This window comes from Mesitornis unicolor, unplaced genomic scaffold, assembly GCF_000695765.1.
Source record: "Mesitornis unicolor isolate BGI_N332 unplaced genomic scaffold, ASM69576v1 scaffold1680, whole genome shotgun sequence".
Lineage (NCBI taxonomy): Eukaryota > Metazoa > Chordata > Aves > Mesitornithiformes > Mesitornithidae > Mesitornis > Mesitornis unicolor.
Window position 1 is genome coordinate 23,995 of NW_010156024.1, and position 26,461 is coordinate 50,455.

The 26,461-nt window shown below is 39.4% G+C and overlaps 1 protein-coding gene across 1 annotated transcript; it reads right to left on the reverse strand.

The window, feature by feature from the left end:
- On the reverse strand, positions 1 to 25,414 carry TRANK1 (tetratricopeptide repeat and ankyrin repeat containing 1; the record flags this gene model as incomplete). Its single annotated transcript, XM_010180718.1, has 15 exons — positions 1 to 212; positions 1,250 to 1,351; positions 2,888 to 5,958; positions 7,693 to 7,838; positions 8,744 to 8,876; positions 10,355 to 10,458; positions 13,453 to 13,541; positions 14,120 to 14,276; positions 14,854 to 14,994; positions 17,836 to 17,973; positions 18,447 to 18,646; positions 19,233 to 22,076; positions 23,603 to 23,779; positions 24,657 to 24,908; positions 25,256 to 25,414. Coding segments are annotated over 15 exons (7,823 nt in total), but the record flags the coding sequence as incomplete, so codon positions are not given.
- Positions 25,415 to 26,461: the final 1,047 nt, after the last annotated feature.

Consider the following 26,461-nt stretch of genomic DNA (forward strand, 5'->3'; position numbering starts at 1 on the left):
ATTTCTGACCCCATCCCTCTATTTTTCTTTTTAACAATTTTTTAATTCTAAAATTAGATTGTTAAAAGGAGAGAATAGCCACCTGCATATTTTTTCTAATTACTATTTCCCACGCCTTCCTTTTTTTCTTGAGGGTTTTTTATAGAAAAGTTCTTCAAAAGCCATGCTTTCATCTTCCACTTCATTTTCCAAGTCTCTATCATGCACAAAGCCTGTATTAAAAACAAGAAATTAATGCAGAATAGAAAACCCCAACACCTTTTCCACTTAATAGTATGACAAGCCATGTCATTGCTATTTTAAATGTCAGCAATATACCCTCATATGTGTATAACCATGTTTAAGAAGTATTTGGTTTAACATGAGTGTGCTTAAGAGCTCTGTTAGGAAGCAGAGTCTGCTAAGCTACTTGCTGCATTAGGAATTAGTTTTTACACTGAAAATCTGTTTCCTTTGTTATTACTTTTAACTTTTTAAAAAGCATGTCTCTCCTTTCTCAAGGTTCAGTTTCAGCAGATACCTTCATTTCCCTACTGACTTCACACACAGACTGTAACATCGCTTGTGAGACTGGGAGCACCCCCATGCAGTCTTATTAACTATACATTTCTTGCAGTAGGAAGGTGCAACACAAGGCTTTATGGCAATCAAATTTTCTAAAATAGAGCTACTTTAATGCTTTACATATAATGCAATTTGTAAGCCTGATCACTTCATTGCTGCATTTTTATGCAATTGTTGCAATCCCACCACCTAAACATACAGGTAGGCACAATGAAGTCTTAAACTTGTCCTCAGACATCTGTGATGCAATAGACTGCATCAATTCATGTTACTTTTGGTGTAAAACCAAGTGAAATGGAAGTGAAAACAAAAGACAACCAACTGCATATAATATTTTCCCACAGAACTCTTGAAAGCAAGCTAAGGATTAGTTTTGTTAGGAAGCTGAAAACACTGCCCATAAATGCACTGCTCGATCCACTAAGAGCCAGCAGGGGAGGTTTGCTCCATTCTGGCCACCCTGTTACCAGCTGCAAGGCTCATGCTCTGTTTTAAAGAGCCACTGAGGAAAGGCTGGTTAACTCGTTATCCAAAGTGTCCCTATGGAGGTGCTCATTTCTTGACACCTCAAGGGCAAGTGAATATCCACAACACTGCTGACTTGGAGACTAAAGTGATGCCAAGAGACCATTACTGAACAGTGTCCTCTAGGGGGCACAGAAACCTGTGTAATTTGAAGACATACCCTCTTCTTTTATCCTGTGAGAGTCCATTTTCTTTAGCCACTTGTGAGCCTCATCAATGGTGGCAACCAATTTGTTGGCATGTTCGGTTATTATTTCTTCAGCTGAAACAGAGTACAAGTAACATGCTGTAAGAACATGAGCTGAGAGATGGACAGCAGCTAAAAGCCAAGCACGAAGTGCAGTTACACAGAGCTGTGTTGTATAATGATGCTGCAAAGCAAGAAGTCTCAGTCAACAGTGATTTCATGTTCAGGCAGATTCACTACTGGGAATGAAGATGCTGTATGTATTACTCCCCGTTCATATCAACATTACTAGCACTATCAGAGGAGCTCTCCATCCTTTCGCTGTCCCTTTTAAGGTATACCTAAAACTCCTGGAAACATTCTGGTTTATCTATTTTGGGGAATTTAAGTTCCCAGCTTTCATAATCCCTCTGAAATTATACAAGTCAAAGTAAAACATGGACCTGAAATGTTGCAGCCCTTGCTTACCTGCACCATTTAAGGACTCAAAAAGTGCCTGCTATAAAGCAAAGGAAAAGGAATCTCAGAGTCAAATAATTTCTGTAAACATATTTTCACTATGTGGAAGAACAAGGTAGCATTCATCAAGCAACTGTCATAACAAAATCAACTATTACCTAATATAAGCCTACTTCCTCTACCATATTTATCACTACCATGTTTCATTGAGCAGAAAGCAAACTAAATAATAAGCAAAACTTTATGGATTTCATCTATATGTAAAAGCTTTCCACTGAAAGTAAAGCATGCCCCTAAAAAAAATAACCTAACATTGAGTTACAAATGCAATTTATTTCACTGATAAGAGCTGATGAACACATCAAATATTACAGCTTTTCATTACTGTCAGACACCACAGGCAACGTGAAAACTTGACAGGGTTGGTGGATTTCTACAACTGAAGCCAGTAACAGTTTTGATTTAAGATGTCACTTTCCCACAGCAAGTACCCCAAACAATTTTGCTCCTAGGCCACTCATTCAGTGATTCAATTTTGCTTGCAAAAATCAGCACAGAATAATGCTTTAAGCATATGGGGGGGGAATCAAATATTAAAATACGTATTTCATAGGTAACGTAATTTACTGGACTTTATAATAACAAGGTTGCCTTTGAATGCTTGACGCCCCACAGATTTGTTGTTAAGTATCCACTTTTTTTCAGCCTTAGCAAAATTACAAGTTCAAGGGCAGATTAGTCAGAAATATCCTTAACCGAAGACTCCAAGTACAACACTCTATATCCAAATTACTGTAGCTGGCAGAAATAAATAAGTCGGAAACAGTAGAAAAATTAGTAAAGATTACCTGGTCCAATCTAACAGAACACAGTAGTTAAAAGTAGCTAAAATTCACTTTACTATTTAATAAATTCACCACTATTCACTTTACCTGTACTATCTGATATATTACTTTGTGTTTGGAAGAAGTGAGAATATATTTTTTAATATTTTCAGTTCTCTCAGTTCTTATTTTCCTCAGCTACCTGAAACAGCTGGAAATACCTTTCTCTTGACCACATTAAGGTTTTCAAAGGGAGCTTTGTCAGGTCTAGAAGTTTGACCACAAATAACATATTGAATTGTATAAAAGAAAACTGGAAATGTCCTACCTTTAGCCCAGGCTTTTCTCTCATAGATTTCCTCTACTGCATCTGAAATCTTCTTAATATTCTCTTTGATTTTTCTCTGGCATAAGTTGGAACCTTCTTTATATGCTAACTGGTCTTGGGTGTAACTCTTTTCTGTAATGGCCTCCACTGCTTCCAGTCCACCACATATTATCGGATCTATCTTTCTTCTGAAAAAGTCAGCATAGTATTTGTAGGCAGCATTATTATTTCTGTGTTTATCTGTGTTTCTGTGCTCTATGTAAGCCTCACTTGCCACAGAAATTGCATTTCCTTCTGCACGCAGCTTTTCTTCTCCACTGACCTCTGTTGGTGACACAGCAGTGTCTGTCTCCATGCTTTCTGACCGGCTGAAATAGTTCTCAGAGCTCAGGATAAATCTGATTCCACAGAGGTCACACTGGGTTTGGTCAATATCTGCCTTTTTGAAGATCTCTGATATAAATTCCTCTCCTTCCATTGCAACAGGCTCAGCTTTGGAGCAGGCCTTCCTTTTCCACCTCATGCATAGAGAAACGAAATGGAACACACGATGCAGCTGGCGTTGAGCAGATGCTTTCTGCTCTTGCTTCTGTTGCTTGCTAAGTGCAATGACTTCCAAGGGATCCTTTTGGTCCTCTAAGCACTGAACCCTTTCATGTTCCTTTTCTAGCTCATCAGCATATTCTGTCTTATCCAAAGAGGTCATAAACCTGTCAAGGTTTACGTTTTCATACAGGATGCCCCGTATGGGGGGATGCCCCTGAGTGTAAGCAGAGTCCCACTTCCATCGGCAGTCAACCAAGTGCTCCGCATCTCGCTTTGTCAGCAGCTCTTGCAGCCCTGCAGCGATTTCTCTTACATGTGTAGCATCACTCACTTGCTCCACAACCCTTAGCAATCTTTCAGGCACTTTGGAAGGGGTGTCTTTTCTCACTGATTTAAGCATCGCCTTGATTTCAGGAAAGTGGTGGCATAAAAGGGATCTGTATTTAGAATTCTGCACCTGGTCAGCATTCAGCAACATCACTAAGCACAGCACTACTGTCCGCTCAGCCTCCCCTGAAGTTATGCAGTCAGGATCCTCGAAAGCATCCAGAAGGACATTGAACCTTCCATGAACTCCACACAAAACTTCTGCTAGATAACAGAGATGAGATCTGAAAGACTGTACAGCCACATACGCATCCTTTGGTCTATACTCCTGTATAATAGAAAACGTGTCTTTAAGTTCTTTGTTATGGTCCTTGCTTTTGAACAAAAACTCCCAGTAATGAATGAGAGCAATGTAACTTTTTGGAAAGCAGAGAATAATGTTTTTGGAAAGACGCATCAGGACAACACAACAGAGCATATACTGGAATTCCAACAACATCACCGTATTCCCGATGCTCGGAATCAGGTACCTTGTGCATTTCTTGACCAGGACATTCATAAAGCGGAAAAAAAACCTTTTCCAGTTTTCCAGGTTCTTATGAACATAGAATTGCTCAAGTGAATTTTCAAGTAGTCGAATGAAGCACAAGTGTGTCCTCCCTGCCCTTCCAGCTTTTTTGTCAGGTAGCAACATACCATGTCTGCCCTCTATTCCTTTGGCCTTTTCTCCTTGGCCCTTACTCTTTGGGGAGTTTTTTGCCTTTGACAAAGCAAAGTTTAGCTCTTTGTTATAATCATCCTCTTCCTTAAAAAGAAGTTTCTCAAATTCTTCAGGATATCCTGAAGACAAGATGAACACTTGCATGGCTCTTAGCCACAAGTCAGTTGATTCTCTTCTGGCTGCAGTGCCTTCATTTTTAAACTTAAACATAATGTATTCCTTCAACACTGCTCTACCAGGTTTGGAAATAATGTTACTGAATTCCAGTATTTCTTTGCATGCCTTTGGGTTCTCAGACAGTATTCTCAAATGAAAATGATTAGGAAAATACATTTCCAGGAGGGCTTTACATGATGCATATTTGTCAGCAGTTGAAATGTCGTCAAAGCTTTTGCACCGATTCAGTAGCTCTTTAGGGAAAGTGCGTGAGGCTTCCAACAGCAGTCCATTTATTGCCACCAGATGCATTTTACACTGAAGTATTGTCTTTGCTTCATGGCGTAACAAGGGCCTATGGTAACCCTTGCAGGTTTCATCTTCACAGTTCAAGCCAACAATGAACTTCATACAAATATCAGGGTAATGCTTGTTCAGTAACTCATGGGTGATAGAGCACAACCTGCTTAACAAGTGTTGCTTCAAAGCTGATTTTACCTCCTCTGTTCTTACTGAGACATTACCCTTTGTCTTCCTCTCTTTCAGACTTGGCTTGTCCGACAAAAACTCGAGAATGGGTTCACCTTCATTTTGAGACACCTGGCAACTGTCACCTGTTGGGACAATCCCAAAATAGGCAAAGCATGACTTTACCATATCTTTCTCTGCGTTGGTGGCTGCTTTCTTCAGTCCCATAACCAGACTCTTAAGAGCTATTAAGCCGCGTGTTGCCATAAAAAGGATGTTCTGGCTAGCAGCACTGCAGCGAGATAATGCAAAGAGAGCTTCAACTGCACCAGCAGAGTGATTCAGAGACAGGAACTGACAGTATGCTCTGCTCAGCTTCGTGAAGTCTCCCTTCAGAGCTCCCTGCAAAAACAGAGCCTCAGCAATGCCAGACTTCTGCCCAGTTTCTTCACAAAGTTCAAGGGCTTCTCTGAGGATGGCCTCCATGTCCACCAGGTCTGATTCTGAACAGCGAGTCACACTGGCACGTGCTGCAGCCAGCAAACATGATGCACGAAACTCCTTTATAGCTGTGAGGCTGGCTGCTTCCAGAGGAAATCCATGCTGTTTCATTAACTTCGCAGCTTCCTCCTCTCGACCTTCCTTTTTCAGTAAGTCTGCTGTTTGGTGCAAGCATCCGCAAGACTTCAGAAACTCAAGCTGATCCTCTATATCAAGTTTTGAGAGGACTCGCATCATTTCCTCAGTTCTGTTCAAACTCAGATACTTTGCAGCTGCTTCCAAATACAACTGATTTGCTGTACATGAGAGTTTGGAAACCATTTGTCCTTTTGTATTTAACACCTCTTCATACCTGAAATAATAGACACATCCATTTACTACCGCAGATGACTAACCTAGACAAAAAAAAAACCCAACACTGCATTTTTTAAAAGCCCCTAAAACATTAAACAAATAGCTGCTATCAGAAGCCCTTCCTTCAAAAAGGCCAACTATTTCAAGTGATATGTCTGTAATGCAAAAAACAATCACATCATCTTAAAAGATCTATAGAAAGAACTTAGTTACAACATAAGGCTGTCTGAAGCAAGATCATTAAAACTTCTGGTACAAACAAGATCACAAGGTTTACAGCATTAGTGAATCTTTCTCCATGCTGTCAAATCACCGTGCAACTGTTTTTAATCACATTTTGCCAGTGATAATCTTCTGTTTATTAAAGTAAGCCTCAATATAGAATGATTGTTTACATGAAGACGCCAGAATGAAGTAAATCAGAATTTCAACGAATTCTCCACAGTCCCAAATAGATAATATTCTGTAAAATTTACATAAACTGACAATTCTGTCATATGTATTTACATATAGTTTGCTGCTTATTGAGTTCATGAGCAAAGTACCTGGTTGTATCCTTCAAAACATTCACTTTAAAACACTCGGTTATTAATTATTATTGGCTGATGTGAAATTGTTAAGATATCCCCTAAGCCAGTCTTGCAAAAGTATTCTCTCCTGCATGCTAAGCATGAGTAATTTTTTCCTGATGGGTGAGTAAATTATCATTAGGCTTTCATTATCATCTTTTTCATGATAAACGTGGGAGTGCAGATTTTAGTACCTATGCCGATGAATTTGCATGAATGATCTGGGGAGGCTGATTTAAAAAATTTTTAGTTGGCAAGGTAAATATAATGTTTAAACTTTCTGATCAAACTATCGCTACATATTAAGCAAGCTTTAGTCCTTCAAAAAATGGTGGCCATTATTAAAGGTACATCACAAAGGACTTCACTGAAGGTGTGTAACTGTAGGTCTTGCTAGAATTCTAATTAGTATATATATTTCTTTAAGAGTCATCAATAAGTTTAGGTGTAATAAAAAGTGAGGCCAATAAATCATATGTTTATGCAAGAATGTGCTAATGAGATCACAGGGATAGTGCCAGATGCGAAGTTATGTCAAAAAGATACTAATAAGATCCGTTTATCAAGCACAGTGTGAGGCAGTTCTTAATTGCCCTGAGCCAGGGCAAGGAAAATGGTATGGAAAAGTAGAGGCTGGGACCAAGAATCTGTCAGAAGCAGCACAAGCTGGTCATCTAAATCACTATTCTTTCTCCAAGTTAGAGATTTGGAGAGACAAATAGTTCATTTGCCGCAACAACTGCTGCATTATATACCACACATCTAATGGTTATACTCTTACAGAAGTTAGTGACTAAATCCATTACTATTTCACTCTTAAAAGAGAAGTATTTAATATTTCTATTAAATGGTTTTGTCATGTTGACCATAAGAACCCAGTTCAAAGGACTGGCTGAAGGAGAACTTGCATGACTTTTAATACAGGCTGGAAAAAATTCTGAGGAATATTAGGGTAGTTGCTGCTCCAGCTGTGAACATAGTAGAATGCTTTTACTGCATTATCATTACCCAAGTGAAAACTCTGACAAAGTTAATTTAACTTCATATAAAACAAAGTCACGAGCCAAAACTCTTGTGAAAATTTTATGGTAAGCCAACTGTATTATGTTGAATTTGGAAATGGAAAAGAGAATTATATTCCAGCACCAGCTTGGAAGACGTACCTTTCAACTGCCTTTGCTGCTTCCTCGTAGCGTTCTTCCTGACAGTACATTTTAATTGCCAGATCAAACTCCTCAATTTGTTCATAACATTTAGATGCTTCTTTGTAGCACTGGCTTTTCTGATAGTAAACTGCAGCATCTTTCATCTGCAATGCAGAAGTCAGTAATGAAACTTAAGTGCTCTAAACAGTCAAAACCACATGAATAGAGTAAATTTAGTAATTCCATCATGTAGGTGTCTCAGAAAAGCACACTTCAATAAAATGTAATTAAAGTATCTGAAGGTAATCAAATACATATTAAAGTAACTATCATTAAAACTGAATGTATTAAAAAAACCCTTCTAAATGTTTGTGTCCAAAAAACTAGAATGTCATATTAAAGGTATTATACAGGATTTCCAAAGTACTTTTTATTCACACAACTCTGCCTGTCATTAAGCACCACGCACACTTCTGTTGACGTGCAAATTTCTCAGAATCAACAAGATTAAATTAAAAGAGTTATGGATACACAATGGGAACTCTAACCTTGTATCTTAAACTTTAAACATTTGAGAACAATTATTTTACATTCTTTTAGTGGAAATGCACTGCAAATAAAAAATGTTAAATATCCTAATACACTTAGAAAATTCTTCTTGATACATTACTGAACCCTTGCAAGTTTCAAGGTTCCGTCTGGATGGCTGTAATCCACAAATTTTCAATACTATCAGAGAAAACTGAATGAAGTAACAGCTTACATTTTATGAAATCGGTCATTAATTAACTTTTGATTGCAAACCAGAAATGACCAATGATGACATTTGAGGAAAGCCAAAGAGATAAACCTAGACTGCATAACTGCTTCACTGTCCCCTTCCGGCAATTCTCTGACAAACGCTTCCTCTTTAATACATTCCTCTTGAATGGCCCAGCTTAAAAGATCGGTTTTAGTTCAGCTACTACCATGTTACAGAAAAATACTATTACCTTATGAGTAATAGGGGAAAAAATAGCTATAGGAAAAGGAAAGCAATAAGGAGAAGAGAGTTTAGAGGACTGAATACCTTTCCTAACTTTTTACATAGTTCTGCACAAAGCCGGAACTCCTTTGATTGAAACAGACATTTTAGTGATAGTTTTGGTTCTCCACATTCCAAGTAGGTTTTAGCCAATGTCATATATTCCATCTGTTTTTCCCTGTAGAAAGTAAGAGAAAACTACTGCTTACATCCAAATTAAGTTTAGAACCACATAATCTGTCACTGAATCCAACCAACACTGACATCATGCGTTGCTCTTCATATATAACCTGGTGAGTTTTTATTTTTTTTGGTAAATCTCAAATTTAGTATACTAGTTTGGTTTTGTGCTGCCTCTCTTTTCTACCTTAACTTGCTCCTCCCTTTCTGCTGTTTAGCCCAAATGCCATTAAAGACAACAATCAAATTTGTTCTCAGCCTTATAACTGGTCTTATAACTAAACAAGCCCAGCCTTCTGGTATCATTGCAGCATGTCTATTTTCTTCCCAGACTTAATCTAAATTAATCACTCTTGAGGATCAGAACTGTACAGAGCATTTCATATTACAGAGCACACAGGAATCTTACTTATGCTTTCTACACCAGCATTAATACCTTCACTAAAAAAATAATGCGCCTTTCACAGCTCCATTATTACGTATGTTCTGTCAACTTAACATATCCTAATATACCCAATTTCTTCTCAAATTTTATCCAGCTGACAAACACCCCAGCTTACAGCAAACTGAAAGCTTTTTCAGTCCCATCAACAACTTCTCTATTATCACAAAATTTTATGATTATCCTTATACTTCTAGCCAGCATCACTAATATGAACTTTAAAAGGTTAAACATTCATAAACTCCAGTAATAAGATTTCTCCAGACCTTTCCCCTTTTCCCTTCAGTGCTAGCTTCCTCTGCCCTAGTCATTCTTTACCCGCTTTGCTATCACTGCTAGTTCTCAGCCTCCCCAGCATGAACAGGAATCAATTCACTTAGGTCTAGAGTCCTTCCCATTAAGTTTTTTCCTGCCTTATTCGAGACAAGTCCCGAACAGTTTTTCAGTGTCTTCAGGAAACTGCAAATTTTCTCCCTTGTCAAACCCTTAAGCTATTTTGCCCAGCTAACAGCATGAACTAAATGATTCATCTCAAAATCTGTCTAAGATTGACTCTAGCACTAATTTTACCTCAAAGCTCACTTTTTGTTAGCAGCTTTTCTTCTCCAATGTACACCACCATTCCTTCTTCTTTGTTAAGTGAGTATGCAGTGGGATTAACTGGAGTTGAGCACTGTTGATGGCATATGCTCTTCTATCTATATCTAAGAATGTAAAACCTCTTGAGGTAACACAAATCCTGTTGCTTTTCTCTCACATAGCCAGTAAGCCCTTTCAATATCCGCATTTGGTTTGGACAGCCTGCTGTCCAAAGGCGCACAACAACTGCTTTCACTAATTTCTTAATTTCAACTAATTTCTTAAACCACTTTTGCCACCCACAGACAAAGATGTGAAGACCCCACACCCGCATGTGGGGGGCCTCCGATGTCTCCAGTCTGGTCCCACAGCTGTGGTGGGAATCTCCCCCTGCAAAAACCCATAAGGTCTGGCACCGCAGAATATCACTCACTCGTCCATATTTTTACTCTTACCTGGGGCTGCTTTTCTTTGAGTGCACTTTGAGAACAGCATCGTGTGCCAGGGCCAGTTTTGACTTCTCAGCTGCTCCTCCCTTTTGGTAACATTTGGCTGCCACCTGGGGAGAATCATATACAGCACTCACACACATGCATCCAGCCCATGGCTCAGAACATAAAAGCAATACTTAATTTTACAGTCACTGTATGGAAAGCAAAGACTGGCATGGTGCTTGCAAGAAGGACAGTCACAATTGTGTGACTATCACAATTCGCATTTTCATTATAATGTTTTATGTTGAAGCAGTGAAGGCAAAATTCCTGGTAGGCTGATAGAACAAACAGCACATGCAATTTGAATGATGGCCTAAATCATTAATTGGTAAGTCACCAGGCATCTTCCACACAAATTCTATTAATAAAAGTTAGGAAAAACAATCCATGCAAAGTTAAATCAAAAAGCATGGAGCATTTATTCATGCTTTTACTGTACCACGCCCTTTCTGTGATAATGATAAGAGATACCATGCTCCTAGCAAGGTCTGCTTCATTATCACCATTATTTCTTTATTCTATCCATTAATTTAGTATTTGCTTCTGTATGAAATGCACATTGCAAGCCACTCATTTGGTGAACTGCTAAATTCACAGAATTTCTTCTTAAGGTAGCAATGATAAGCAAAGATCAGGGTTATACAGAAAACAGAATAGGAGATAATATAGCTAGTACATTTCAGATTCCAAGATGAAATTTTTTCAGCTGTGAATTTTTTATCTAAACACTTTTCTGTCCATTTAGGAAATTGCCTTTTTTTTTTCCCCCCAAAGGGAGACAAAGACTGTATAGTGGCAGCTGATTATTTTAATTATTTGCCTTGTTATAAATAACTGTTTTCCATACAAAAAATTAGATGTTGTTAGCAGCAAAAACCAGAAGCGTTCCTTCTGCCGCGATCAAAAAAAGTATTCAAAATTTTATACCATAGAATCATAGAATATCTCACGTTGGAAGGGACCTATAAGGATCATCAAGTGCAAATCCCTGCTCCTCGCAGGACTACCTAAACCCACTTTCTTAGTGAAAAGCTTTTTCCTGATGTCCAGTCTGAACCTCCTCTGACACAGCTTCCTTCCATTTTCTCATGTCTTATCACTGGTCACCATCAGCACCTCTGTGTCCACTGCCCCCCTTGAGGAAGTTGTAGACCACGATGCAGTCATACCTCAACCCTCTCTTGTCCAAGCTGAACAAACCAAGTGACCTTAGCTGCTCCTCTTAAGTCTTGCCCTCAAGACATTTCACCATCTTGGCCACCTTCCTCTGGACACTAATAGTCTGATGTCCTTATACTGAGGTGCCCAAAACTGCACACAAGACTTGAGGTAGGGCCACACCAATGCAGTGTAGAATGGACAGTCACCTCCCTTGACTAGCTAGCCATGCTGTGTTTGACTCACCCCAGGACACGGCTGGCTCTTTTGGCTGCCAGGGCACACCACTGACTCATTCAACCTGCCATCAACCCAAACTCCCAGATCTCTTTCCATGAGGCTGCTCTCCAGCCTCTCCTTCAGCAATTTGTATGTATAGCCAGGATTCCCCCATAACAAATGCAGAATCCAGCACTTGCCCTTGTTACATTTCACATGGATGGTGATTGCCCAGATCTCTTGTCCATCCAGATCTCTCTTTAAAGGTTTCTCTACCCTTGAGCAAGTCTACATCTCCTCCTAGTTTAGTATCATTGGCAAACTTATTTAACGTACTTTCAATTCCTATGCCCAGATCATTTATAAAAATATTAAATAGCACTGGCCCTAAAATTGTGCCCTAGGGAACCCCACTGGTGACTGGCTGCCAGCCCAATATAACCCCATTGAGCCTGACCCCTCAGCCAATTACTCACCCAACATATTATGGACTTGTCTAGCTGTGGGCTGGACATTTTGTCCAGTATACTGTGAGAGACAGTATGAAAAGCTTTGATAAAATCTAAACCCACCACATCTACTGGCTTCCCTTGGTCAACTAGATGAGTGACCTTGTCATGAAAGGAAATTAAGTTGGTTACGCAGGACTTCCCTCTCCTGAACCTATGCTGGCTATGACCAGTGGTCACTGTGATCAAGGCAGTCACCAGTCACCACTTTGCTCACGACTCAGGCTCTGTTTACAAACAACAAATCTAAGAAGGCACCTTTCCTAGTCAGCTCCCTTAGTACCTGCACCAAGAAGCTATTTCCAATGTCTTCCAGAAATTTCCTGAGCCTGTTTGTGTCCCCTGCATGATATACCCAGTTGACGTCTGGGAATTTAAAATCACCTGTAAGGACAGGGGGATTGGACTAGATGATCTTTTGAGGTCCCTTCCAATCCCTAACGTTCTGTGATTCTGTGATTCTGTGACAAGGGCAGAGATATCCCTTAATTCCTTGTAGAAAAATTCACTGATGTCAGGTTTTGCATCCATTCCATTAACTGTCATCCCTTATCTGGACTGTATTAACTCTCAATTTAGGAAATAAGACTAAAATCTCCATGTTCTTTAAATAGTAAAGAAATTAAACATAATTTTGCTACACTTTCTGTGGTTTTCTTAGTGCTCCTTTGGTTCTCACATGTTGTTCCTTAATGTGTTTTCTATCCATCCCTATTTACTGTCAAAAGAAAAACATAAAAGGGCTCTGAGATCATCACCCAAATCTATATACTTCCAAGAAACATTTTCATTTTCCTACAGAAATGTGTAATGATGTTGACAAGCATGTGGTTTAGAATCACGAATTCTAGTCAATTCCAGTTGTTGCTAATAATTGGTTTGTCCAACCACCTTTCACTTGTTCGCATTAAGATGTTTTTCCTTCATTGACCCTGCAAATTTCCGAGTAGTGAATTTAAGATTACAGACAATAGGCTTGCTCTCCCTGCTTACTTCTTGCAAGTCATTTACAAGTAGTCCATAGACACCTACACAACTACAAATCACAAACTGAGATACACTGCTACTGAACAACTGAAGGTTTACAGGTAATTTCATAAACGCAAATTAAAAAAAGAAAAAAGGTTTCAGAACAGACAAGAATCCTCATTTCAGATAAACATATGCTCCTACCTCCCAAAACTGATGTTTAGCATAGTAGTCTCCCTGTGCAATCCATTCTTCTGGAGTTGAAGTTTTAGCAAACATGCTGTCATCTAAATCTAGGTCGGGGTAATCATTTTATGTTAGAATGGATTAATAACAGAAAACACTTATCATGTACCAAAACCAAGCATTAACACCTCCTGATGTTCCAAACTTTTTATCACTTGTGCTTATACCAGTAATTGTAACTATGAGTTAAATACATTTTAACCCTCTCAATCAGCACCGAAAATCAACAAGTTTGGTTTGGTTTTGAAAGACCTTTAAAAATCAGGCTTGTTTTTTGGACAAAACTTCAAGTAAATCCACTGCCTTTACAGAAACTAAATTCTTTCATTGTATAAATCCATTTCACCTGGGACAGTTTTCCATGAACAGCCCTCATTACTGTTCAGGAAAAATTATACTAATGAATTAGCAATTAAGTTATGTATCAACATATAAAACTGATCTTTAGAGCCAAAAGAAGCAAGACTCACTGAAATCAGTGGAAATTTGCAAGGGCAGTTATCAATGTGTACTGTTAGAGGGACCAAGGAATTGAACCTTCCTTATTACACAGCCTAAAAGCAAGAAAGCATGAGTAGGCTGTCCTGTTTGACAGTCTTTTAAGAAAGTTTTAAGATAACTTTACCTTTCTTTTCATCTGCTTTGACAACCTTAACAAATTCTCTCTTGATGAAATACTTAAAAGCTGGAGCCCGTTTATCTCTGTCTTCATCGAAGATCCAAAGATTCACCCTGGCTCTTGTAATGGCAGTATACAGTTGCTTTAGTTCTCCATTCAGCATCTGAAGCAGAACCAATAAAAAGCAAACAACAAAAAAAAGGCAATACACTAAAATAAAATAAAATAAATGAAATAAATGAAATGTCAGATGAGCTGTGGTCGCATGAAACTACTGCTGCAGCAAATCTAGCAGCTGGAGGCATAACACTCCATTTTCCACCTAATAAGTTGCACATATAATTATTCATTTTTTACCATACAATCCTGGAAATATCTGACTCACTAGATTCTAAGTTTCCTTAATTATAACGTAGTGACACTGATCTGAAACCAGCGTAAATAATAATTAATATTGACAAGCTGATTTGTTAAGTGCTTTAACCACAGCTGTTCTGTAAATATACTTAAAAGTCTATTACACATAATTTTGTTCTCTTATCAAATTACATTAGCAAAAATGCCTTATATTTCAAAACTCAAGATTATATTATACAAATGTGAACAACTACCAAAAAGAGAAAGCAACCTTGATAAACATGGAACTACAGGATGAAAGTATTTCTGGAAGAAATTTCCCTACTTCTAAGATTTAAGAATTTAGTTTATCCTTCCTACTCCGAACATTACCAAAAACTCACCTTGTACATTTCTACATTAAAAGGAGTTCTTTTCTGCATACCAGTAGCATCCTCTAAACGCATTTCGACTAGCAATTTGCTTTCTACTTGCACATCTGAGTCAGGAGTATAAGAAGAAATGATCTTCCATTCTTTGCTAGCCTAAAATGTGAAGAGAATGAGGTTTACTTGTATGCAGTAATTACTACTGCCCACATACGCAAAACATAAGGTTGTATATTGTGATTGACCAACACAGTCTCTCAACTGAAGAGGGCTCAGAGGAGATGGGTGGGGAAAAAAAAATTACCTCAGGGAAGAATGTAAAGAATGACCACAAATTTTCATCAAGAAAGCTGAACTTCATCTCAGTACAAGTGGTATAGAAGGGTAAGCTTTGTTTGATACACAGCTGTACCAGACAGTCATCAGATTGAATACACAACTTTCCCTGACATAGCTAGTAGAGAGCGACATCCTCCTGAGCCAGCCAGATCAACATGGGGGAACTGAAAATGTGGCTCGGCCCAGAGTGTGTAAAAACTGAGCAACAAACAAAACAAACCTGCAAAAGTGCAACTAGCTCGAGCTGGCTTCAAAATATGTATTACTTTCTGGGGACTATGGATGCCCAGCATCATGATGGTGGAGCATATAGGGACAACTAATGGGAACCACGTTCGTATTGTGATTCTGCAATATAATTGTTAAATTACATTTGTCTCATGATTTCAGTGTACTGCTATATCCCTCTGCTAAATCCAAATCATACGCAATGCCTAATATATCAAATAAGTAAATGTGATATTAAACACGAAAACCCTAGTCCTGGAGCTGGAGATTCTCCTACAAACCCCAATAAGGCAACAGCCAGACTCACTGTGGGGGTGTACTGACTGGTGGGCCAGTCAGCTCCCTGCCAGCTTGGTACAGGGTGAAAAGTAAATGATGGTGGGATAACGCTCACAAGTTGCAATGTGTCATGCTAAAATCTTCTATCTAAGACATGCTCGATAGATCCTAGCCTGTAGGTCAGGACAGTCAACCACCACATATCCTTGACACTACAAGGCTGATAAGCTTGGTGAGACACAGACCAGCTGGCTCACAACTCACCAAGCTCTTTGTCGCTATAGCACCAAGGAGACTTGCCGATACAAGTCTTGCTATCCCTGATGCAGGTTAACTGTCTTCCTAACAGGAAAAATGACTGAAATTTCTCTTGCAAAATGTATTTTGAGGTTAAGTTTGCAATAAATCATCAATCAAAACATTCCTAAGCTTGTCATAGATTCCAAAATAAGCTAATGGTATCAGTTTGGTCAAGAGCTTGCTGCATTTTGGGGGTTTGGGTTTTTTCCCTTTTAGATTCTTCATTCAAATCTGCTTCTTAAAACAAATCTAGTTTTCAGGCCCAATAAAAATAAAACCCAACGCATCACAAACAGCACACAGCCACATTCACTATGTTTACAACAGTTCACAGATCCGCTCTTCAAAGCCTGCTTGTTTAACTGCTCAAATCAATTTGATTACTTGTGACATGCAGGAAAACGGAAGAATTGTATGAAAAGAGTTCTCCAGTCTGACATACATTAGTCTAAGTTAAAATGCTCTACACAACTCAACTATGTTAAATTGATTCTTCTAAACTCTGATAAACGGTTCACTGTTTTTCTGAGCATAACTTCTATCACCAAAAACAAATCAATTTTGAGAAATCCACCATGACAAGCCAGTATTATACTGTACCTGAATCTCAGTAAGCCAGATACGAAGTCATTTACCCTCAAGCTCCTTACTTCTGCCCTCGCCACGTGATGTCCACTAAACTCTATGAAGAGTCACTGGTATGCTGCCCTCAGTTTACCTAAATACATCTGTGGTTTTCATCGGCTGAAAACCCCATCTGAGACACTGTTTTGAGGGCTGGAGGCAGAGGGCCTCTGCAACAGAGATGTTCACGCTGAATGTTCAATTGCAGAGCAGCTCAGTCATGAGCATTCTTGAGTCTCTGCAGGCATGTTCAGTGAGGATGCTGCCTACTGCCTGGCTGGAGGTGGCAGTGGAGGCACTCACTGATGGTCCAGCTGTGGTCAACAGCTCTTTGCAAGGAGCTTTGACCCCGGCCAGGTCTGGAGTTACAGGAAACCCTAAAAACAGGGTCTGAGCTCCCCAGAGAACCACAAAGGTGTAAAGAGAGAACATAAGAAATACAAAACACAACACCTCCAGGAAAGAAAATCTTCACCCGAGGCCATTCTATGCATGATGGTCTCCATTACAGACTGTGAGACCTTTCCAAGTCTCTTCACAACTGCTGAGCTGGACCAGAATGAGTTTTCTGGAGCTAAGATGTGGACAGCTACAGAGCATACTACCTCCACCACCAAACACAGACACATTATTTGATTCTAAACATGATTGTTTTACTAAGCTTTTAATAAAAAAATATAACATCATTCTGCTTTATACTATCTGGGTCTGAGAAATTATTTCAAGTTCAAGAGCTAGCACACAAAAAAAAATGCATTGTGAACAGAGTGGTGATGCAAAGCAGGGAGTCTATGGTGCTTTTTTGGGACGCAGAACCCCAGTAAGAGGTAAAGAGTACGAGAGGGTGCTGGAGTGTCCCTCCATTGACTGCTCTGACCTGAAGACGAAGCAGCCAAGAGGAACAAGCTGTAAGCTACTGGAGTAGTCTTGGTATGCAGCAGAAACGCAAGTGTGTGTGTGTGTGCGCGCGCGCGCGCGCGTGCACTTGCACTATTGTGTGAACCCCAAGGCTCTCTCTTCAATGGCAACAGCCAGTCTGAAGGAAAATGAAGCACTAAGGGAAGACAGTCTCAATTCATAGACCTATTAGCCCTGTTTTCTACTGTGATGAAACTACCCATCTTCAGAGGAAATGGGGAATCCTTCTCCAGCTACAAACCAATTAGACCACATGTAAAAATCGAGAACTGAGGGAAAAAATGCAGAAAATAGGTAAGAATAAAATACCTCCGAATCTGTGAAAAAGTTATAAAGGAGTACATCATCAAATTCCAAGCCCTTTGCTTCATAAACTGTCAGTACAAGTGCTAAACTGAGTTCCTCGGGTATTTTCTCCTTTGCAGTTTCATTTGCCACTAATATCACCTGTCATAAAATACATTAATTCAAAGAACATATTAGGAAGGGGGAAAAAAAAGGTAATGGCTGCATAGAGAAAGCGTACAAATATGTCAAAATAATGCCAGAGCCTTCTCAAAACCAGCCAACATTTAACACAGACATTTCAGCACACGCTGCAGAAAAGGTCACCAAGCTGCTACTAGAAAACTGACACATGCGTGATGTGTGCAGACAGTTGTAGATCTGGTGTAAGCAAATTTGGAACTAGAAAGGAAGGTGGCAGGCAACACCTGATGCAAAAGAGAATAGAAAGAGCCAGACAAGTATTAAGAAGAAACAGAAACCAACACAATAAAGGTTTCTAAGTTTAAGAAGCATAATTTATCAGTGAGATACAAGGGCTTAAAAAAGAAAGTTGTGGGCAGTCCACATAAAATTATGATTTAGCAACAGAGCTGGAACAATCTGCAAAAGCTGTATACCTAAGAAAAGCAAACCTGATGTGCTCCAAATTCAATGGGTTGTGTTTTCCTTTTGTTGCCCCTCAGCAGAATTGCGAGGTCACTGACACTGCAGGACTCCAAGACTATAGGTTTTGGCCCATCAAAGAGACCGCAGTCCTTGGGAAGGCGATCAAAAGATTCTGGGAAAAAATGCTGAAGCAAATCAACCACTCCAGATGCTAAACGGAGAATACCTGCAATAAGCAGCATACAGATTTTAAACTTCAGTCTGACTGTCTCATACTCTCTCACAAACACACTTTTAAAGAATTTTTTTAGAATTTTGAAATAAACAAAAAACACTAGTTAGAAAAGAGACTGTCTGCTTTATGTTTCTGCCATTTTCAGTGCATCTCATTCTTAGAGCTGTAAAGAATGCACGCTACAAAGACTTAGAAGCACCCTCACAAAATGAAGGTCTTAAATAAGAAACAAGTAAGAAAAGCAGAAGTTACACAACAGTGCTGCAAAATCTAGCAATTTGGGGATGGGACAACAGAAATGGGTATGATTATGTTAAGTTTTTCTTCAAACAAATACAGTCCAAACATGCAGTAAGCATTAGTGTTCAAAATGTGACAACTTTAGAAAAGGTCATTCTTGGTTTTCCATTTGAGATGTCAAAATACAGAACTTGCATGGTCAGAAAAAGCTCGCCATCTGATCTCTTTAGAGAACAGGCCATCTAAAGATGCACTGAATTGCCCAGTAGAAAACTCTAATCATTAGTGACATCTGAAGAGCACAGGCTCAGAATCATAAATGAATGTGTTACTCTACCTGAATGCGACCTGTAGTTCTGGTACAACTGATATATCCTTTTTGGTTTTCTAATACGCTGCTTCTTGTGCATGGAGTTCTTGCTTGCGTAATGGAACAGTGACCTCAGATCACTAAAACGAAAAGCAACTCCTTTCATTATGCTCTGAGCAGTGTCGCCAGTTAGAAACATGGCATTAGGGTCATTGATGCATTTCATTAAGAGTGCTAGCTCAGCCTGGGTGAAATCCTGTATCTCATCACCATAAAACTCATGGATTGACCATGGCAGCTCCCTGAGCTTTAAGAGTCTTTGAGATATATTATATAGCAAATCTTCTTCATCAAAGTAACCTCTCTGCGATCGTATCTGCTGATAAAGACAAAAGAGGTGATAGATTTCACTCCTGTCTTCTGTGAAGTTCGGTGATCTTTTTCGGCCTAGCTTTTTGTACTGCTCCTCAGTAAGTTTACCCCCAGAGCAACTCAGTGCCTCAAAAGAGCCTTTCAGAAATGATTTTATTTCTTTCCAAACCAGTGCTGGATTGTACAAGCTTTTACCTTTTATCATTTTTGGCCATATTTCATTTGCAAATACATTGTAAGTCACAAAAGTCCGAGGATCACTTTCCCTAGAGTACGCATCTGCAGCTCCTTCATCATCACCATGTTCTGCTTCAACATTACCCTCTTCATCCTCATCTTGCCAATTTGGTACCACCAAGTCTTCCTGAGGACTCCAACCAACAATGGCTCTTTTAAGGCTTCCATCTTCATTTCTCGGAAAAAACGGGTCAGGCATGGATGCATCCAGTAACAGCAACAACTGCTTGGAGGTGACAAACAGCGGAAAATTTTCATCTTTAATGTCTTGTAGTTTGTGCACATTTGGCTCCAGAGGCCTGAAGTGACTGGTTACCTTGGAAGACTTGCTAAGTTCAATGAAATTTTTCTGAACTTCTTGGCACAAGACAGGATTTTTTGTCACAAAGATCTGGTGCAGGTGCTCCAGGCTGTTTGATGCTTCTGCACTAGGCACTTGGTCTTCTTCATGGTCATCACAGGAATTCATTTCTGCACCAGCTGTTTCCACAGGATCCTTTTCATCATCGCTGTCCTGGTCCTGCTCCTCACTTGAATCATCACTGTCCTGATTTAGTTCACTCTCTAATCTATCTTTTTCAGCTTCTCTGCACTGTCTTTGCTGCCACGTTTGCCTCTCCAGCAGAGGACCATTTGCCAAGGTGGAATTTTCCCAGTACGAATAAAATTTCTTCCAAAGCCTATACAAGCAGCAAGTCGTCTTCCCTGTCCCACTTCGCCCAATTAAAATGATTGGTTCCATGGGCTTTGGATTAAGATTAATTACCGCATACTCCAACTCCCCAACTCGAAAGGGGTATTCAACAGAAGAATGTACATCATTTATAATGTTGAGCGCCATGTTAGTACTGAAGCTATGAAATTTCATTATATTATATTCCAATTCTGCTGCACTGGCTGGGGGGAAATACTCAGGTATGGTACGTTCTTTTGATTTTTCTGCCTCTAGGTCTTCAACATAACAACATGGAACACGCTTCTGTGTTGTCACATTGTGGTTCTGATGTCCTTCATTTATGCCCTTGAGCTTTTTCCTCAAGATGCAGGATAAACCACGATTGTAGGAAATACATATATTATCTAAGACACGGTTCAGCTTGCAGTGGTCCAGAACAATGGCCCAAATTCTGATTATTTCTGTGTAAACTCTACAGGATTTTCCTGGAAGACTTTTGGTCTGTTCCGTCTCCATAATCTTTTCTGCGCTCTCACTGCAACGAGGAGAAAAGTCGATAGCAAGTTCCCATAGCATTCTTGCACCTTTGCCCAGCTTGGCTTCATACAGCTGGATATCAGCTTTCAAGTGTTTCAGTGGCTTCTGAAGGCCCCTAGTCCATTCCCCATTGCCAAGCTGCTTAATTGTCATTATAGTTTTAGTTTTCAGATACTGAGGCACGGATTTGCTGCTCAACAGCTTCAGCATTTCAGGAGTGCACTCTATTTCCCAGGTCATGTTATCAAACTCTTGCACATATGCCTCAACATCCAGCATCTTCTCCTTCTCTTCCTCTGGTTCTTCCTTCTCGGCACTAGGCAGGGCCATACTGAATTCCCCTCCTCCCTTCTTTTTCTCCCAGTCATCCCCTTTTCCTTCAGGATAAGCTATGCTTCCACAAGGCTGCGAGGACTTACTTCTTCCCTCTTCCAAATTAGTCTGGGCTGAAGATGGTTTTTGTACCAGAGGATGATCCTTTCTTACGGTGTCACCCAATTTCAATTGCTGAATTAAAGCTGTGATTGCTTGCGCTAGACTTTCTCGCAGCGTTACGGGGCTATTTATTCTTTCTGTTTCCTGCTTTGCCAACTGATCTTTTTTTGTCTTTACAGAACATGGGGTTTTTAAATCATTATGCGCTGTGTTGCCAGATGGTGTCTTTAACAAGGACCTAGATGAAGAACGTCCTGTGCTCTTTGACGGTGAAATCTCAGAGGCTGGAACGGGCTTAGGTTGCCCTATTATATCCTGCCAGTACTTCTTTTTCTCCAATGTAGCTCTAAACCAAGCAATTAGTAGTGGGTTATTTCTTTTAATTCTATACCTCACGTCTCTTCCTAATTTGTTTTTTATATTGAAGTTAAGATCAAATTTTCCCACTGACTCCACTATTCTCTTAGTCTGTTTTGAAAATCCTCTCTGAAAAACAACATGCATCACTGTATTTCCATTTTCATCTTGTATGTTTGGATTAAGATATGGAAAGTCAGAAGGTCTTGAAGCAAAGAGATAAAGTAGATAATTCAGTATGTTTAAACCAGTGTCATCTGAAAACAAGAGAACAACAGAGTCACTCGCTTTACAAGGCTGCTTTGTAGGCCAACAATTTTTAATACTTTTATTCTGCAGCTATTAAATGAAAATCAATTTGCTTTCAAAAGAAAAATAAAAATCTACAATTCATGTTTGTAAAACATGCTTATTTGAAATGGCTCAAAAGTGAACTTTTCTAATATCCAGGGAAAACAGTGCAATGGCAGCAAAGCTTTAAAAATCCCTAGTGCTGCATTAGTTCCTGTAACATCAGTCAGTTTCATTCCTATTTTAGTCTTTGGCTGTGGACACATTCATTCATCTTCCAACATCAGTAAACTGGTGACTCTGGTCATCTGGACAAACAGCAGCTCTGGGTACCACTCTGGGGTCATTTGGTTCATTTCAATATGCCACCCAGTAGTCATCGCCTGCATATAGCTTTGGCTTACTAAAATAACCTGTGGCAAATCTCAATTATTTCCTGATACTTGAGGTCCCCAGAGCAACTTCCTACAAAATAATATTAGACTAATACCATCCTGGGGAGGAGAAAATTAAAAAAAAGAAGATATATTCTACACCTTTCTATATTTAACCAGATAATATATGTGATTTAAACAACAGAATATATGTGAAAGACTTCTTTCCTAACTGTAAAATAATGACACACCAAAATAATTGTAAAGAAATTCCACCTCAGTAACTTTACACAGTGAAAAATAATTGAGAAGCTATTGTCATTGGACTTCTTAATCTTTTTATTTAAAATCTATGCTTTTAGTATCTCTAAAGGTATTAAAAGAAATGTGTGTCCTTTAAAAATTAATAAAATCAATACTTTTAATTATTTTAACCCTTCAACTCAAAAATGCACGTTTTCTTAATTTAAAAATCAAACCTGCCTTTCGGGCTTAATTTGATGGCTTATCTGAATTTTCTTACATTTTTATGTAAGCTTTACAGTCCTCACTCACTCGTCCTCTGAACAAAACTTTGCTTGATTTGCAACTAAAAGCATGGAAACAGATTTCAGATGCCACTGTAGGATTTTCTTCAAAGTCTGCCACCATTGCTCTGCCTTTACTTTTCTTTCTTTGAGATCCTTTCCTCTTACTTAATCCCCCCCCCAGTACACATTGTACAGAGTTTCAAAGAGGAGCCTCCCTTTCTAAACCAGCTTGATTAAACAAGAACATGTTCACAAAACAGTAACTGATGGAGACAGTACTGCTGCTTGATTCCCCTGGTCACCTAAGCTGCCATAAACTTTCCTCATAGTCCACTGCAAACAGAAAGCAGAACATAACAGCTTAGCAAAGACTGGTGCGCACTCACTGGCTTGCAAACTTTGGGGGCTGAGACACAGTCAAAACATCCTAACCTGCTGCCATCACATCAGTAAACAGCAGCAGAAGGGGCAGTGGGCTGCACAGGTGAGAAATGGGGATGTTTTCAGCAGTTGCTCTGAAAATGAACGCTGCACATCTGCTAGAGTCCTGCTTTGTGTTCCCCAGGCCCAGTCACACAAAAGCCTTACCTCTACTAGTTAAACAGATGGAAACTGCGGCATGCAAAGGAGTATCTCCTTGTGCAACGGAGACATTTCGAGGATCTGCACCTTTGGTCAGCAGCAAATACACCAGGTCAAAATACCTCTTTTTGAGGCATATTCGCAGTGGTATTTTAGAGGTGGCTCCAATCCCATCTGGTAGAGCTGGTGTGAAGGGCATGAAAATATTAGGGTTAAATGTGATACGTGAGGTCTGCAAACTACAGAAAGTTCTCAACAGATTCAACAGATGAAAACATGCTGGTTGCTGAGCTGGCAACTTTTTTGTCAGCTTTTTACAGGCATCTGTTAAAGAGTTATTGACTAAAAAGATCTTCAGAATCAACTCTGATCTTCCATCAAGCTGAGTAACCAGTCGGCGGTTGTGATAGGAGGACAGAAAGGCCAAAACATATCTTCTTCAACTCAGTCACTGACCAAAACATGAAGCTTCCTTGCACCGCTGCCACTCACAAGACTGCAGCAGGACTGTGTGTCCCTAATTTATAGCTAACATCAAGTTGTAAGATAAAATGAAAAATGCCAGAGTAATCTTAGGAATATAACTCATGGAAAACAAGAAAAATTATGAGGTCCACACTAGCTAAAAAAAAACCAAAGACATCTGGTCATGCCTTCAAAATTACTGAAGTAGTCAATTACTTGCAACATAACAACAGACTGAACCCAATGACTATGGCTTACAGTTTCTATCAATCAGGATAATATTGTGGCTGAAGACAGATAAATTAAAAACCAAAGAACCTACAAGCAAATCAGCAACAATAATCTTTAGCTCAAATTTCATTTGAAAAACATCTTCCATCCCAAGTAGCCTTAGTACCTTCCTCATGTCACACACAGCGAATGCAGTTTGTGGACTACACTCTCAACAAGCTGCTGCACTTATACAGAGCCGCAAAAAACATGTGTTGGTATTTCTGAAACTATGGTGCTCCAAACATGCCAAATAAAATATCTGTTATAACACACTAATATTACATAGGGGTTTTGGTTGGTTGGTTTTTGTTTTGTTTTTTACCTCCTCGTTCAAGTAAGCATCTTACGAGGTGCACTTGCTTATCTGATTCATCACACTGCTTGATAATTGTGCCAATGTCAACATCTGAGAGACTGCAGTTTTTGAAGAGTCCTCCACCTGATGGTTCTCCCCCACTTGCTTTCCCTGTTAGCAGCAGCAAAACTTTATCCCACATCTGCTTCTCCAGCAATTGCTTTATGAAGTTGGTAGCACAGGCATGGGAGATGTTGCAAACCACCCCTTCAGGGATTTCTGCAAGACAGTCAAGACAACATAACTCACTCAAACTATGTAATAAAATCAATCTTACAGTAAACTGATTTCAGAATAATGAACTCATTAAATCGGAAGTACACTTGCATCTTTTTGTCCTGATGCTGACAGCCAAGTAAGTTTGAACATTTTGATTCATCACACTGAAGTTTTGTGTATATTCTGGTGGTTCTAAGTGCAAAACACAACAGCACATTGTTCCAGTAATACCAGTTGCAGAAACAGGGAAGGGAAGGAAGCGTAAGAGAGCAAAAACTGTATGTTAGCATCAAACACATTTTTCAAAGCGATTAAGTTTTGAGAAGAGAAATGGGAACTCACTGTACCTTGCACAGAAGATAGCACTTTCAAAAATTGCTTAACTGCATCTTCCTTCAAAGCATTTTCATCATGTGCTTCACTTTCCACCTTGTAGAACTGGACAAACTGTTCAAGAGCAGCCAGGAGAGAATCTTTATCAGCTACGGTTCTGCTTCCATTACCCACTGCAAAACATTACAGAAACTAAAAATCAAGTTCCTTGCTGTCATGTTTCCAGGGCAAAACTGTAATACGTTACATCTCAGGGCACTGAGAAATGTGTAGTGGCAAGTTAAAATCAGATGGCTGAACCTCTTACTGCCAAAGCCAATTCTGTGATGGACTTCGTATCCCAACAGATATTTAAGATACTCATTGGATACACTCTTTACCATAATACAGTGAGCTGAAAACTGTAATAGTTCACAAGTTGATCCGCATGCAGACAGGACACTGCTGCCTCACAGTGATCTCATTGTTCAGAATTTTTTGAGTAGAAGACTAAAACCAGTTATGTTTTCAGCACCTCTAATGAGGTGTCCTGAGCTTGTCTGATTCCTCAGTGGCATTTAAGAAATACAGCCATAAAATAATTTGTCCTTTTAAAAGAAAAACAAAACAAGCAAACAAAAAAACCACCACACCAAAATAATATCTACAAGTTTAAGAGATACCAGGGTAATGGGCAACAGCAGATTTTAAACTATTTCCTAATAAACACCCTTAAATGAAAACTGAAAGACTTGGCCTGACTTTTCTAAAAGCTTTGTGGAATTCAAGTACATCAAAGACCAAACAAAGCAGTAGCTTTACCCCTTAGGACAAAGAGACAGACAGGGTTGGTCAACTTTTTGGCAACCAGGATTAACCTCAGACTGTTATCTGTAAAGCAGTGGCTTATTAACAAGACTCTCATGTTGCATTACGCCTAGAAAACTCTTGGGGGCTGTGCACTGGCAAAAAAAAGTTATGCTTTGGGCTAATACAGTAATATCGCTAATACAGGCATTAGCTCAAAGTTCTGGTTGGTTAGTGCCAAGGAAAACAAGCAGATCAGGTGCCAAGCCATCTCAGAAAGACTATACTGAAGAAATGCTTTCAAGATGAACAGTGTCTATGCTTGGGACTTACTTTTAAACAGCAGTCTAAATCATGGCTTGAAAAGATCAGCTGCAGGATCTGACTCCTGGGAAGTGTTGATCTGGGGGAAGTGTTGATCTGCTAGAAGGCAG